A 13500-nucleotide genomic window follows, 5' to 3' on the forward strand; every position below is an offset into this window, starting at 1 on the left:
AGGCTGCAGCGGACTAGATTTATACGGCAGTGCCCACAGTCTTAACCTCACACCTGCAAGTTGTGGGCAGTCACATGTGTGGCTGACAACCTGCAGAACGCTTGGAGACTACAAGCATTCCTATTTTCTAGTCTCCACACCCAAACACTAGCAGTGTTTCATTCATGTAATGCCATAGAGTTAAAAAGTTAAATATCAATCACCTGAGTATACTCACCTGACCCCTGTTGGTATTCTCTCCTTTGGGATGTCGGCGTCAGTATTCTGACTGCTGGCATCCCTACCGCCGGTCAACTGTATCACTGCTGAACTAGGAAATATATGAATTTTTAATTAACTAAATTGGTCTATCCACAACAACAGGCGTTTTTCCCCAATTAGTGAGCTCTAGTTTAACAGTACAGAAAAAGAGAAGTGCATGGTAGGGGCTCCACCCCCTGAAGCACAGAAGAGAAGTGCTTCAGGGGGTGGAGCCAGAGGGGCGAATTCAGACCTGTGTGTAGGCCCCTCAGTCCCACTGCATGATATGGTTATACGGTTAGGGAACCATGTGCACAAACCTCATATAGTTACACACAGATATGGTGAAACACAGTGTGTGGCATGCACACAATGTCTCTCCTCACATTATTATAGATTACAGCATACGACGTGGCACTGCAATGCAGGCAAGGAGTATACAAAGCATCGTTCCTGTCAGCAGCCACTTCCCACAGGGAGGCGACTCCCTCCTTAATGTCCATGCATTGCATGATGTGGGCTGCCTTCCCTCCACCCGCACGAAGACCACACACGCCTGGCTCAGCAGGCGGGAGGCAGCTGGTACCTCATGAAAACTGTACTGTATCAGCAAAACTGGTAGAGTTGAGGTTACTAAAATGTTAAAATAAAAGGTGGCCTAGATTGGGCAATCCTATGTTTCAGAATAGTTTCCATGAGGCCCTGTTATTTCTAGTTACCCAGGGAGCACAATGCAGGAAGAGGATTATGGAGTACAATGGTTATCTACAAACAATAGTGGGCTAGCAGGAAAAAGCTGCAGATATTGTGGACACTGTAATGCTGCCTACAGTAGGTCATGGTGTCGTGTAACTATGTAGGTTGGGGAGGCGTGGCCAGTTGCCAGGACAGGATGACAAGATTATCTTCAGCCTGTGCTGCAGAAATCCTTGCACTGTACTAGGATACAGTGAAAAGTTCGGATAGACTCATTTAAAAATTCAATAAAATATATTACATATAACTAAGCTCACACATATACACGTGATGTGATCCCACATAATGATATTACATGGTGCCAATGGTGACTCAGAAACTATAGCATATATAAAAAAGGGATGGAACTGAAATACTGACCCCAATAATACTTTATCCCTAACACTACCCCACCTCTCCCACAGCCTACCCCTAACCATCCCTCCAGCATGCCAACTCAAACCATAGCAACCTGAGCCTAACCCTCCCCCCAGTACTTAAGGTGCCTATACACGTTACAATTATTGTATACAATATCGCATCTCGGTTTTGCGATGAGATGAGATCTAGTATAAAAAGTATGTGCTGCATTACATTCTGACCGCTTCTCTTTATAAAGCACATATAGATTTTAACAATCTAAGGGTTATTCCCATACACAGGTCCACCTTGTCTGGGGCACAAGTCAAACTTGTTATACCTTGAGCTCCCCGGGAGGGCTTCATCCAACTGTGCATTTCTGACATGCGATTGATCACATGTAAATAGGCTCCCAGGGAACTGCCACGAGAGTCCAAGAGAAATCGGAAGAGATAAGTCGCAGGTGCTAAAAAGCACCTGCAATATGCCGCTGATGGTCTCCAGGGTCTAATCCGATGCCCAGGGAACACGCATCTGATCTGATCTAAGCTCCTCCGATTTGGCCACTTTTATATCATCCCGATCCATCGGAATTGGATGAAAACAGGCCAAATCGGAGCTGTGTATGGGCCCCTTTACTCCTGCCCCTTCTTCCCAATATCCACTTTGTTTTATAATCCTGGCTCTATTCCACTATTCCACTGGTCTAATGTGGGGTACACACCAGGGTGATATGGCCCAAAACAAGCCAATTGTATGTAAATCGGCCGTGCTTTGGGCCATTTTGCCGCCCTTTTGATGCGCGGCCTCGCGGGTCAGTCGGTCTTTTCTGAGATCCTACCTGCTGCAGGTAGGATCTCAGAAACGACCATTGTAGTGGGTGGGGGTCCCGATCGGATCGCAATTACATTAGGAGCATTTTTTTTTTTTTATTGCATTGAGGCATCATTGAAAATACTTTACAGTCTTATTGGATGTTTTACAACAGGTATTAGTATCGAAAACAATCCATAGAAAAATATTTGTATAGTTCAAATGTGAAACATTTTTTTTTATTGACAAATATAAAGACATTCTGGTGATAAAGTCAGAACCATTTTCAATTATATAGAATCAAAAAGATAAGTACAATAAACAGCATTGTTTAAAGAAAGCTACCGGTGTGGAAGTCTCGTCTTTTATCCTGTATTTCAAATATGAAAGTGTCTTAAGTTGTGATAGCCTCGAAGCTCAGAGAAGTCATTGTCAAGCAAAATACCTTTAATTTAGATTTATCGGGGGATTGGTCTCTGCTAGCTGGGTGAGGTACCAGGTAGTATCTTTAAGACTAACATGTAGTTGTTTCCTTATAGAAAGGGATAAATTATCTATATAAAAGGTTCCCAAAGGGTCAAGAAACCTGCTACCTTCTTCTCCTTGGAAAGCATAGTTTCCATCCAATCCATTCTGAAAATAAAAGTTCCATTTTTGTAGAAATAATGGTATTTGCGTAGGTGTGCTGTCTACCATCCCTGTAAGATGGTCTTACGACCCGCAGCACTAAGGGCCAGTAGTAGTTTCTTACTATGCAAAGTCATAAGTTGATTGGAGGGAAATATTCCCGACTGCCCATTCTGGTGTGAATGGAACCTGATTTATCAATTTGGCCTCTGCATATCTGCAGACATTAGGAGCATTTTCACGGCGGGTCGGCAGCGCCGTCAGCTCGTGAGCGGGTTGTACGTTCCTGTGACGACCCGCTCACGAGCACCATCGTCCTGGTGTGTACCGGGCATTATTCCTAATGTTCACGTCTGCTCCAAGATATTATCTCTGCTGCTAAATATAACTGGCGCGTCATGTGCTTTCATACGGTTTGCAGAAAACATTCTCATTGGGAAACATGAAAGATAAAAAGGACTGCAGATGTGCCCACAGCGAGCAGGAACTTAACACTTCATACGCTTTACATCTCTAAGCAGTGTGCGATTTTAACATATACATTTTTATTATTAATGATTTGTCAGGGATATTCTGCCATACCCAGTACCAGGCGGGTGTTACACATATACTACAATGCAATACAAATCTGCAAATAGCACAGGGCAGAGCATAAGAACATACAACAATTTTGTAACAATAACTATAGTACTGTATGATTCTACCACTTATTTCTTGTCCTAATTCAGCAGGTTACATGATCTATTCTAATCAATGCCCCATCTGTCTCGAACCCTCAGCGTGTGCATTAGGGTTGCAGAAAGCATTTCACATACAGCTTTCTCAAGGCTGACTCATCCTGCTATAGGATTGGGAGGTGGGTTAAGTCACTATAGGGCCCCTCGCCACATATTATATAGGTTCTGCACAGCAGGGCAGCATTCTTTATCAGGCAGCCACAGTACCTTCTGTAGTAGTAAGTGATCTACTGGGTTTGGCCAGTCGTCACCAAATCCAACTGTCAGAACGCAGTTCCGCCCTATCCCAGCCCAATTTATCCCCTGTGTAGGTGTGTCTCTCTATAGGTCTCCAAGTCTGTTTTTACATACAGATTTATTTTGTCGAGTTTGAGGTTAGAGGTGGAGTCCTGTATATAATATACATGTGTGTTTGTGTTCCCACAAGCGTGGATAAATAAGAACAGTATGTACATACAGATAACGAATCGTTTTTTCATTAAAATAATAACAAAGAGTGTCTATACTGTATTCAGCTGGGAAGCGACCTCTTTGTCTGTATTATCCTGTCAATGTAATAAGCTGGCACTATATAAGTAAATGTTAAGAAATAAGTGGTAGAATCACACAGTACTGTAATCAGATGTGGCGAGGGGCCCTATAGTGACTTGACCCACCTTCCGAATCCTATAGCAGGCTAAGAATGAGTCAGCCTTGAGAAAGCTGCATGTGAAATGCTTTCTGCAACCCTAATGCACACGCTGAGTGTTCTAGACAGATGGGGCATTGATTAGAATAGATCACGTATTCTGCTGAATTAGGACATTTAATCCAACAGCATGACGATAGAATGAATGCATGCCGAGTCAGCATAGTGATGATGCGGATATCACACAAATCAAACCTGAAGCTGGATAGCGGGAATGTAAACTGTGCTGGGGAACTCTTTAACCTCACCGCTCTAAATCACTGTATTATCTATAGTCAAACAAGTGATGGGTTCCCCTAAAAGATATAATCAGCCAAAGCATAACACGGTAGCGGGTACTTCTGCAATATTGGTAGAAAATTACTGGGGCAGCACGGATGGTGTAATGGTTAGCATTACTGCCTCTCAGCACTGAGGTCATGGGTTCTATTCCCACCATGGCCCTAACTGTGCAGAGTTTGTATATTCTCCGTGTTTGCGTGGGTTTCCTCCGGGTACTCCGGTTTCCTCCCACAATCCGAAAATATACTGGTAGGTTAATTAGCTCCTAACAAAATTAACCATAGAATGTCTGTGTGTGCGTGTACATGTGGTGGGGATTATAGATTGTAAGCTCCACTGGTGACTGGTAAGCGACTGATGTGATCGGTCAAATATTCTCTGTAAAGCGCTGCAGAATATGTATGCGCTATATAAGAAATTGTTAATTAATAAATATAAAATTAAATTGTATTATTGTACGAATAACCAGTGAGAAACTGTAACATGCTACTCAGACCTAAAGCCACCCATACACGCTGCTTCACTGTCCGTGCGTTCTGTACTAGATAGCATCACATCTCTCCCTATGAACAGAATAAATAAATGCTTTAACAAGAACTAGCACTAAGGTTGAATAAGATGTACATACAAAACTAATAATCACAATATCAAAATAGAAAATCAAAATTTTGGGTTTTCCTAATGACATATATAATAATATATGAGAATAGATGAAAGTCTGAAGCCTGCGGACTTCAGCTGCTGAAAGTATAAGCAGGTCATAACTGCACAAAAAGCAGCAAAACAATGAAGTCCATTATTATCTAAATAATCCCTTTTTGGGGGGGCTGTAGCTGGTAAAGCATGGGCAGTTTACAACTCCACAAAGAGCAGCAGAATAATTTAGCTCCATAACAAACTGACAGAGTATGGCTAGAGCCATATGTCTATAACTGGATTTAAAATACCACCAATCAATGTGCAGTGTAGCATACCCTCCAACATTTGAGGGGCACAAATCAGTACACATTTAGGAAGGGGCGTGGCCATGGGCAAAGTGGGCATGATCACGTTCCCTTTCCGAATGTGTACTGAGTGGCCCTGTGGGGCATATAAATACACCCAATTATAATTGATGAAGTATTTAAACATCATAATAGAGTAACAAATGTCATTATTACCATAAACTACTGAGTAGCATGTGAAAACTACAGTGATCTATAGGGCTGGCTCTATAAGCATACATAATAATTTATAGAGAACATTAATAGCAACTTACATTAACTTTCCCCTCTCGTGTGATACAAAAAAAAATAAAAAATATTTACACTCAAGCGACAAAAAAAAAAAGTCAACACAAAGTACGTGGGTTTCTGGGTTTCCTCTGAGTACTCCAGTTTCCTCCCACAGTCCAAAAATATACTGGGAGGCTAAATGGCTCCCACGAAATTAACCCCAAATTAACGGAGAGGAGATGATGGCGGGTGGTGATCAGGGTTAATTACATCATAAGGCCCCGCCCCTCATGAGAATGTCCTTCATCTCCCCATTCTGCCCACTTCAGAGTAGGCAAGATGCAGGAGGGGTGCTTAATATCTTTTGGGCCTGCGAGGGCCGCCCCCCCCCCCTCCCCCTGTAATATTGGATTCCGTGTGTAATGTCATACGCATTTATGCAAACCCTTAAGGCCCATACAAAGATATCTTGTAGTTTATCTTCTAATGTGTACAATGAATGTCATTTACAACCCACTCGCCAGGGTGAGTGGCAACAGGACCGCCGCTCCCCCTGCCATCGTTCACTTCAGTGCACTTGACGCTGCCAGCACCCTGCTGCCGATATTGGTGGTAATGATCACGTTTAACAATAAATCTGAAGAACCTCCAGAACAAGAACATGAATTTAATTAGGAATGTACTATATCACACTTACAAAGGACTAGAAAACACAGGATTTCATCAGAGGGGCTTCAATCTTCATTTCAAAAGCATTACACTTCTATTTGTGTCTGTATTATATAGGTCTATTTATACAGTATAACAATATGTGTAGCTCATACTTACTCCACTCTTGCTGGGTACAAACTGGACGATATTTGTAACGATTTGCAGGGTAAACATTGTGTGTACCCAGCATGAGATAAATCATGTACAACTTGCCTTTACTGTTTGCACATGTATAAATGCACAGTGGCATATGTAAACAGCAGAATCACAGTATAGCGACAATGTAGCAATTTTTTCCCCGCTTTAGACAAGGTTACATATCTTTCCGAATTCAGCTACTAAGCCTATACTGTAGCAAGACTACCCAAACCAGTAATTCCAGCCTGTCATGTCATAGAAAATGCAAAAGGAAATGGAGAATATAAGACATCTGTTTCAGGAGTTCCTGACACCAGTCATGCACCATAAACATACATTAAAAAAAACAAGGGGAAAGGAAAAAAAAAATAGTCAAATAGTTTTTTTTTTTTTTCAAAGTATGTAAAGTTCTACAAAGTAGAAACTCGCTGCCCCATGCAAATTTGCGAATGCATCACAAAAAGCAATGTTTTTGCAGATCCATTAAAAAAAAAAAAAAAAAAAAACCAAGAAGCCATCTGCGCCAATCTAGGGCTTCCGTTGATGTGCCACCCAACAAACCGTCTGGGCACCCCTACGTTTTCACAAACACACCTAGAAAATGCCATGTTTCCCCCCCTAAATGCCTAATAAAACCACAACATCTATGCGTATGGTTATTGGTTTGATATGTGGCCCTATACATGCGTGATGCGCATGTGCAGTCGTTGGATAATTGCTCGATTTGCATTTTCTTTGATCAGCGATCCATGACTAATTTGACTTTCAGAAAAAGAATGATTGACAACAGTATATGGGGAGGTATTTAGCCCCAAAGAAACGTCAGGTGAGGTTTCTCAGACATTTCTTTCTTAGGCTATTCAATTTGGTCACAGTGAAACCTGTGTGCTTTCACTAGAAACGGCCCCATTTTTCAGACGGAACGTCTATATATATTCTGTGTTCTGTCTTAAATATTACATAACACCTGCTGCCCCTCCCTCAGACACGGCCTCTCTCCCGGCAGCGGGGAACAGGTTCACATGTGATACGTCACATGCAGAATGACCGCATGCTGCCCGGAAAGGTGAATCAGATGGCCATACTTGGCTGAGAGAAATCACAGTAGAGTATAGCCACCTTAAAGCTGCATACACATCTAAAGATGTATCTGTCCAGTCTGCCTGGTGGGAACAAACATCTGTTTTTGTATAGGAGCATAAGAGCACATGAAAACCGGTGAGAACACTGGCCCTGACCGATTAATATCCAGCATGCCGAATGTACATTGCTGGGGGATAGCGAGGCGTGAGGCCGTGCATCGCTATGGCTATCTAGATGGCTTAAAAATTCCCTGAAATTGCTGTGTGTGTGTGTGTGTGTGTCCCATTACTTCTGCAGAGTGATTGCAAATTCTGATAAATCTTTTTGTCATATCTACCTCTGCAGACATTTAGAAGCAGTGAGCAGAAATAATACACTACAGTATGTATAGTTAGCCTGTTATACTTGATAATCCTCCTAAACAGCTAATAAATGTTTTAGGACACATCAGAACAATTCAGCTCAAAGTGTGGCCTTATTATAGAACACAAACTAAAACCAACCTTGTTGCCATAGTCAAACATATTCTACAAGGGCAGTATAATAATTAGAACGAATAACATCCATTATGGCTCGCATTTAGCTTTTAGAACAATAGGGAGTAAATGAAGCACATTCACAGATGGTAGTAGATTATGTTGCACTGTCTCTGGTACATTACTGTGTGTCTATTCACGTCAAAGGATACGTATATAGGGGGAGTGAGATCATGGGGAAAAAAACTGTATAATACATAGATCTATCATCTAAATCAGGGTTTTTTAAACTCGGTCCTCGTGACCCCCACATAGTTCAGGTTTTCCAGGTCACATGGCAGATGCACAGGTGCATTCATTACGGACTGACACATTTTAAAATATCCACAGGTGGAGCTAATTATTTCACTTGTGATTCTGGGGCAGATTTATTAATCTCAGTGAAGTGATAAAGTGTTTGGTTTTTATCACCGGCCAATCAGCTCCTAACTGTGAAGTTACAGGCTTGGTTTGACAAATGACAGGTATAAGCTTATTGGGCGGTGATAAAAAGCAGACACTTTATCACTTCTCCGAGCTTAATAAATCTACCCCTCTGGGAGGAAACCTGCAACACATGCACTGTGTGGGGTCCTGAGGACAGTGTTTGAGAACCTGTGACCTAAATCATATACATAGTCCCTATATACACACGGTATCCAGTCATTAACCTGCTGTGTGATTGTGCAGCACTCACCACTACCAATTATGTATACTGTACTAACCTTCATAACGCTAGAACAATACATGTAAAACGGTTGTTATACTAGTGCTGGAACAGCAAGTACTAGGTAAGGCATGTTTCCCATTTTCCTTACCCACTCGCCCTACTACTTGTGTTTGTGACATATAGTACAATGTTGGTCAGAGCGTTACCTACTCCATTTATTACAAGCAAACATACTTCGGAAAGCCCTCAACCTTCAATGACCTCCGTAGTAAAAGCTATATTAATGACTGCAGGTCACACTTGCATTATACATGCCATTTCACAGGCAGCGAGTATCAGGCCTTGCCACGCAGGGGAATAGAGAATTCACAAATCACCCCAGATAGCCCTAGAAGAGTATGATCCTGTCAGAGCCAGTCTGCCATTAGTATACAAATAAACCCAGCAGAAAAGAATCTAGTTCCTGTTATCTCCCCCAATACACAGGGAAAGCACAAAACATGGCCACATTCTCCTTCCCTCATATCAGTTTGCTTGTGGAATGTGTAAGACACAAACAGAGCGATGGAGTCTGTGGGAAGGAAAAGCTGTCAGCGGCTCTGGTATACAAGCTGTATTACAGCGAGCACACTGGCTGCACAACATGCAGGCATAGGGAAGGGCAGGGGGAAGGGGCACTGCTTTGCTGATTCACAGGAAAATGGATTCCTACAGCTGAGGCTATCAGAGACACAGCCGGCTCCTTATAACATCCCACAAAATACAGGCACGGCTTATACAATCATTTGTAAATGATTTGTAGTCATTTGTGTAAATAAAACCAGTGGACACACAGTGACAGCTCATCACTAGCAAGATGTGACACAGATCATCTCATTAAAACGCATAAACTGACCTCTTTTATGTAGTTCCCGTAGAGGAATGTTGTCTCCACCACCATCGTAAGGAAGGTAGGGATCTGAAGATATATCCATGAAGAAACCCACAGCAAACGCACAGCTACGAGGGGAAAATCACACGATTATGGCTTATGCAGTGGTAGCAGACTGGAAAGCTGCCATGTTCCATCAGTGCTAGCACGGAGAGTGCTGCCTCCTTGCAGGGACTGGCCTCAGTCACACTTGGTGATGTCATCAAGGCAAAATCATTGCAGCCTGGCTGCTCTTGCCTACAGACTACCTGTGACTAGGGGAACAGCACAGTTGTCGTAATCTGAATGGACAGCACAGTGATAAAAGGTGATTGCATAAATAACCTGCACACACAGAAGGCCTCTCCCACACATACATTAGATAAGGAAAGCCACCTACACAAAAGGATTCTAAACAATTTTATCAGTTGTTCAGTGACAAAGGAAAAATTGTGCAACCCAATGCAATTTAACACAACTACCTTGATGGTAACATTTTACATGAATGTACAAACTTGTATGTATATTTTTTAATGATCACTATTGTATTGGGCTTAACATACATACATATGCCCCTATGCTAAGCTTCATGGATCAGCAGATGGGTGTAAATGCATACATTTGTGTAAAAGCAGCATATACAGTACTTGGCCTAGTGACGTGTCTACAATCGAGATATCGAATAGGTTGAGTGTAACCGGCTCAAACATCTAGGTGTTTTTACATCGCCACCCATGCCACCTAACTGCAGTGACTGGAACCGCCAACTCTGGTAAGTGATCCAGACCTCTGAATCACTTTTCTGTCAATAAATTTTTTTTTTTTTTAATTCAACGGACATTCTGCACTATGGAGCGCTCCTTTCTATATTTCCTCTAGATTAACAAACACCCGTGGGATCAGGATCACCTGCGGGTGAAGGATTGGGAGCTGCTGGTGATAAGGTTACGGAGTGCACTACATGGGAGAAAGATAAGACTTTCTCCCCATTTGGAGCTGGTAAAATCTGGGACTTGTAGTTCCACAAACAGAAGACTCGTGAGAGACAATCTAGCGCACTATACACACACACACATATACATATATATTATATACACACACACATATATATTCTCATACCAATCAGATCTATGCAATTCTGTTTAGAAAGACAAACTTTGAGCCTTTTTATTCTCTGACAGTATTCCTAGGAGCTGTTCTGCATAGTTTCTCTTTTTTATTTATCTTTAAGTGGCCAAGTATGCATGGTGTATGTAACGGTAACGGTTACTGACTCCCGGCACGGAGGTCAAGGGTTCAATTACCACCACAACCTGATCTGTGTGGAGTTCATATATTCTCTCCATGCTTGCTCCTCCAGTTTCTTCCCACAATCCAAACAGATACTAGTAGGATCATATTGCAATATGCAATCCCAACAGCCGGCTGTATGACTGGGCACAGGAAGGGACAGGGGCTCTGAAAGATGCCTGTCCCCACAATGTGTTTTGAGGAGAGGGGGGAGACTGTACGTGCACAGAGGCCACTCCTGGAGAGTGTTTCGGGGGGAACCCTTTGCCTGGCCAGCAACACTGAGTAGCCAATAGGCTACAAAGTGCTACCATCATCTTCAGAATGCTTTTACCAATATCTGGAATGCTCTGCATTCCGGATATTAGTAAACCGGGCAGCATTGTATCCCCCGTAGAAACCTATGGAGGATGCGTGCAGGGGACTTTAATAATTTTTCTGAAAAATAGATGCAAATATGTAATGATAAATGGACCCCTTACTGTTCAGCAGGCTCCAGGTAGGAAAGGGGGACACCCTGTCTGCAGTGTGCCTGGGAGTAAGGCCCAGTGGGCTCGTGGAGAGGGAGTCCTAACCAGGGACATTTTTCTGGAGGGGAAGCTCCATGTAGTGAGAATTTATTTTGCTCATGGCGCCCTCTGCTGGTTGGTGCCAGCATCCTTTGTATGACAGGAATGCCTGATGCAAGAATTCCCCAGCTGGGGTATACAGTCATTAGGTCAACAAATCTAAGGTTGACATGCAATGGGTCGACCACTGAATGTTGACATGGGCTTAGGTCGACAGTCAACAGATCTACATGGGTTTTCATGTATTTTTGAGCGACAGGCGATATTTCTTGCCCACTAGGGCGTGGAGGGAGAATAGAATAGTGTATCGAGGCACCATGCATGAAGCATGACAGGCACAGCGAGCCATTTAAGGAGACGCTGTGCACCAATACAGCGAGCATGTGGATTGTGTCAACTTTCGGGACAAAAACCCCATGTCGACCTAATGCTAGTATCGACCTAATGACCCGGTCGACCTAAGGCTAGGTCAACCCTTTCAGGTGTCAACCTAAGCCCATGTCAACCTTCAGTGGTCAACCCTATGACCCATACCCCCAGCTGGATGGTTTAAAGCACAAGTTCTCAAACTTGGTCCCATGTTTTGCACAGAATCACAAGTGAAATAATTAGCTCCACCTGTGGATCTTATAAAATGTGACCTGGGAAACGTGAACTGTGTGGGGTCCTGAGGAACCAGAGGTTTAAGAACCCTTGGTTTAAGGAAATCTTGGATGGACCACACACACACACACACACACACACACACACACACACACACACACACACAATAAATCCAGGGGAAAACATTAACAAATTTACACAACACAAATGCTTTACGCAAGACAGGGATTGATGGGACCTGCAGCGCACCAGCAAAAAACAAACCCCAATACACGATTGTTGTTTTAATAACCTCTAAGGGGTGGTCTACACTAGGTAAAGTGACACCCCTGTGTGGGCCCCCAACTAATTCAACCCCATGATAAACAGGCAAATGGGGCCCCTACACTTAGCGATGTTTTCCTATTTTCTAAAACCCCTTTTCTATCTACAAGCCTGGTAGCACACAGGATTTTGTACCCGGCTCCAACTTGGGTGCGATCCAGCTTGTGAACCCTTTCACACTAGAATCCCCACCTGGCATAATGCCGGGCAGGTGATGTCATCGGGAGGTGGGGTTGGGGAGGCGCTGGGAGAGGAGAGCATCTCCCAGCCCCAGCTTTTGCACTGTAGTGAACGGAACACGGGTCACATTGACCCAGGTTACCCATTTACACTACACAGTGGCCCAGGTTGAATCACGACCTGGGTTATTTTAAGTGGGAACTTTTCCACCTGCCTAAAATCCCTGGTTTTGTGCGCTCCTGTGCAAAAACCCAGGACATTTAGGCTTGTGGAAAGGGGGTATAAGCGATGTAACTAGATTGCTTAGAAATAAGCACAAATCGCTGCGTCTGTATGGCCCATAGCATCACATCATCGGGCAGTATGGATGGTGTAATGGATAGCATTACTGCCTCACAGCACTGAGGTCATGGGATCAATTCCCACCATGGCTCTAACCGTACTTGCGTAGGTTTACTCCAGTTTCCTCCCGCTATCCAAAATTATACTGGTAGGTCAATTGGCTCCCAACAAAATTAACCCTAGAATGTCTGTGTGCATGTACATGTGGTAGGGTATATAGCTTGTAAGCTCCACTGGGGAAGGGACTGATGTGAATGTTCATATATTCTCTGTAAAGCGCTGCGGAATATGTGTGCACTATATAAGAAACTGTTAAATAAATATGGCATCAAATGCTTTTTGTCACACCCAAGATTCTAATTAATTGTTTGTATAGAGATTAGTTTTAAGTCTGCTATTGGGGCAATTGATACCCCACACATTCCAGGAGTCAATAAGTATGTATAGGATACACGCTCCGTTTTGCGGC

At 43.1% G+C, this 13500-nt stretch overlaps 1 protein-coding gene across 4 annotated transcripts in view; it reads right to left on the reverse strand.

Annotated features, from left to right (window-relative positions):
- The window catches only part of CLCN3 (Cl-/H+ antiporter 3), a 56797-nt gene that overhangs the window by 25828 nt on the left and 17469 nt on the right, over positions 1-13500 (reverse strand). For 2 of the 4 annotated variants that reach the window (XM_083170982.1, XM_083170974.1), the window contains exon 1: positions 9709-9920. The exons of the other annotated variants lie outside the window; for them this stretch is intronic. In XM_083170982.1, the coding sequence (XP_083027108.1) occupies positions 9709-9787 (79 nt within the window). In that variant the 5' untranslated portion in view covers positions 9788-9920. Of the gene's footprint in view, positions 1-9708; positions 9921-13500 lie in introns of those variants that run through there. 4 annotated transcript variants of the gene reach the window in all.

Source organism: Crinia signifera, chromosome 1 (genome assembly GCF_055691185.1).
Source record: "Crinia signifera chromosome 1, ASM5569118v1, whole genome shotgun sequence".
NCBI classification, from domain to species: domain Eukaryota; kingdom Metazoa; phylum Chordata; class Amphibia; order Anura; family Myobatrachidae; genus Crinia; species Crinia signifera.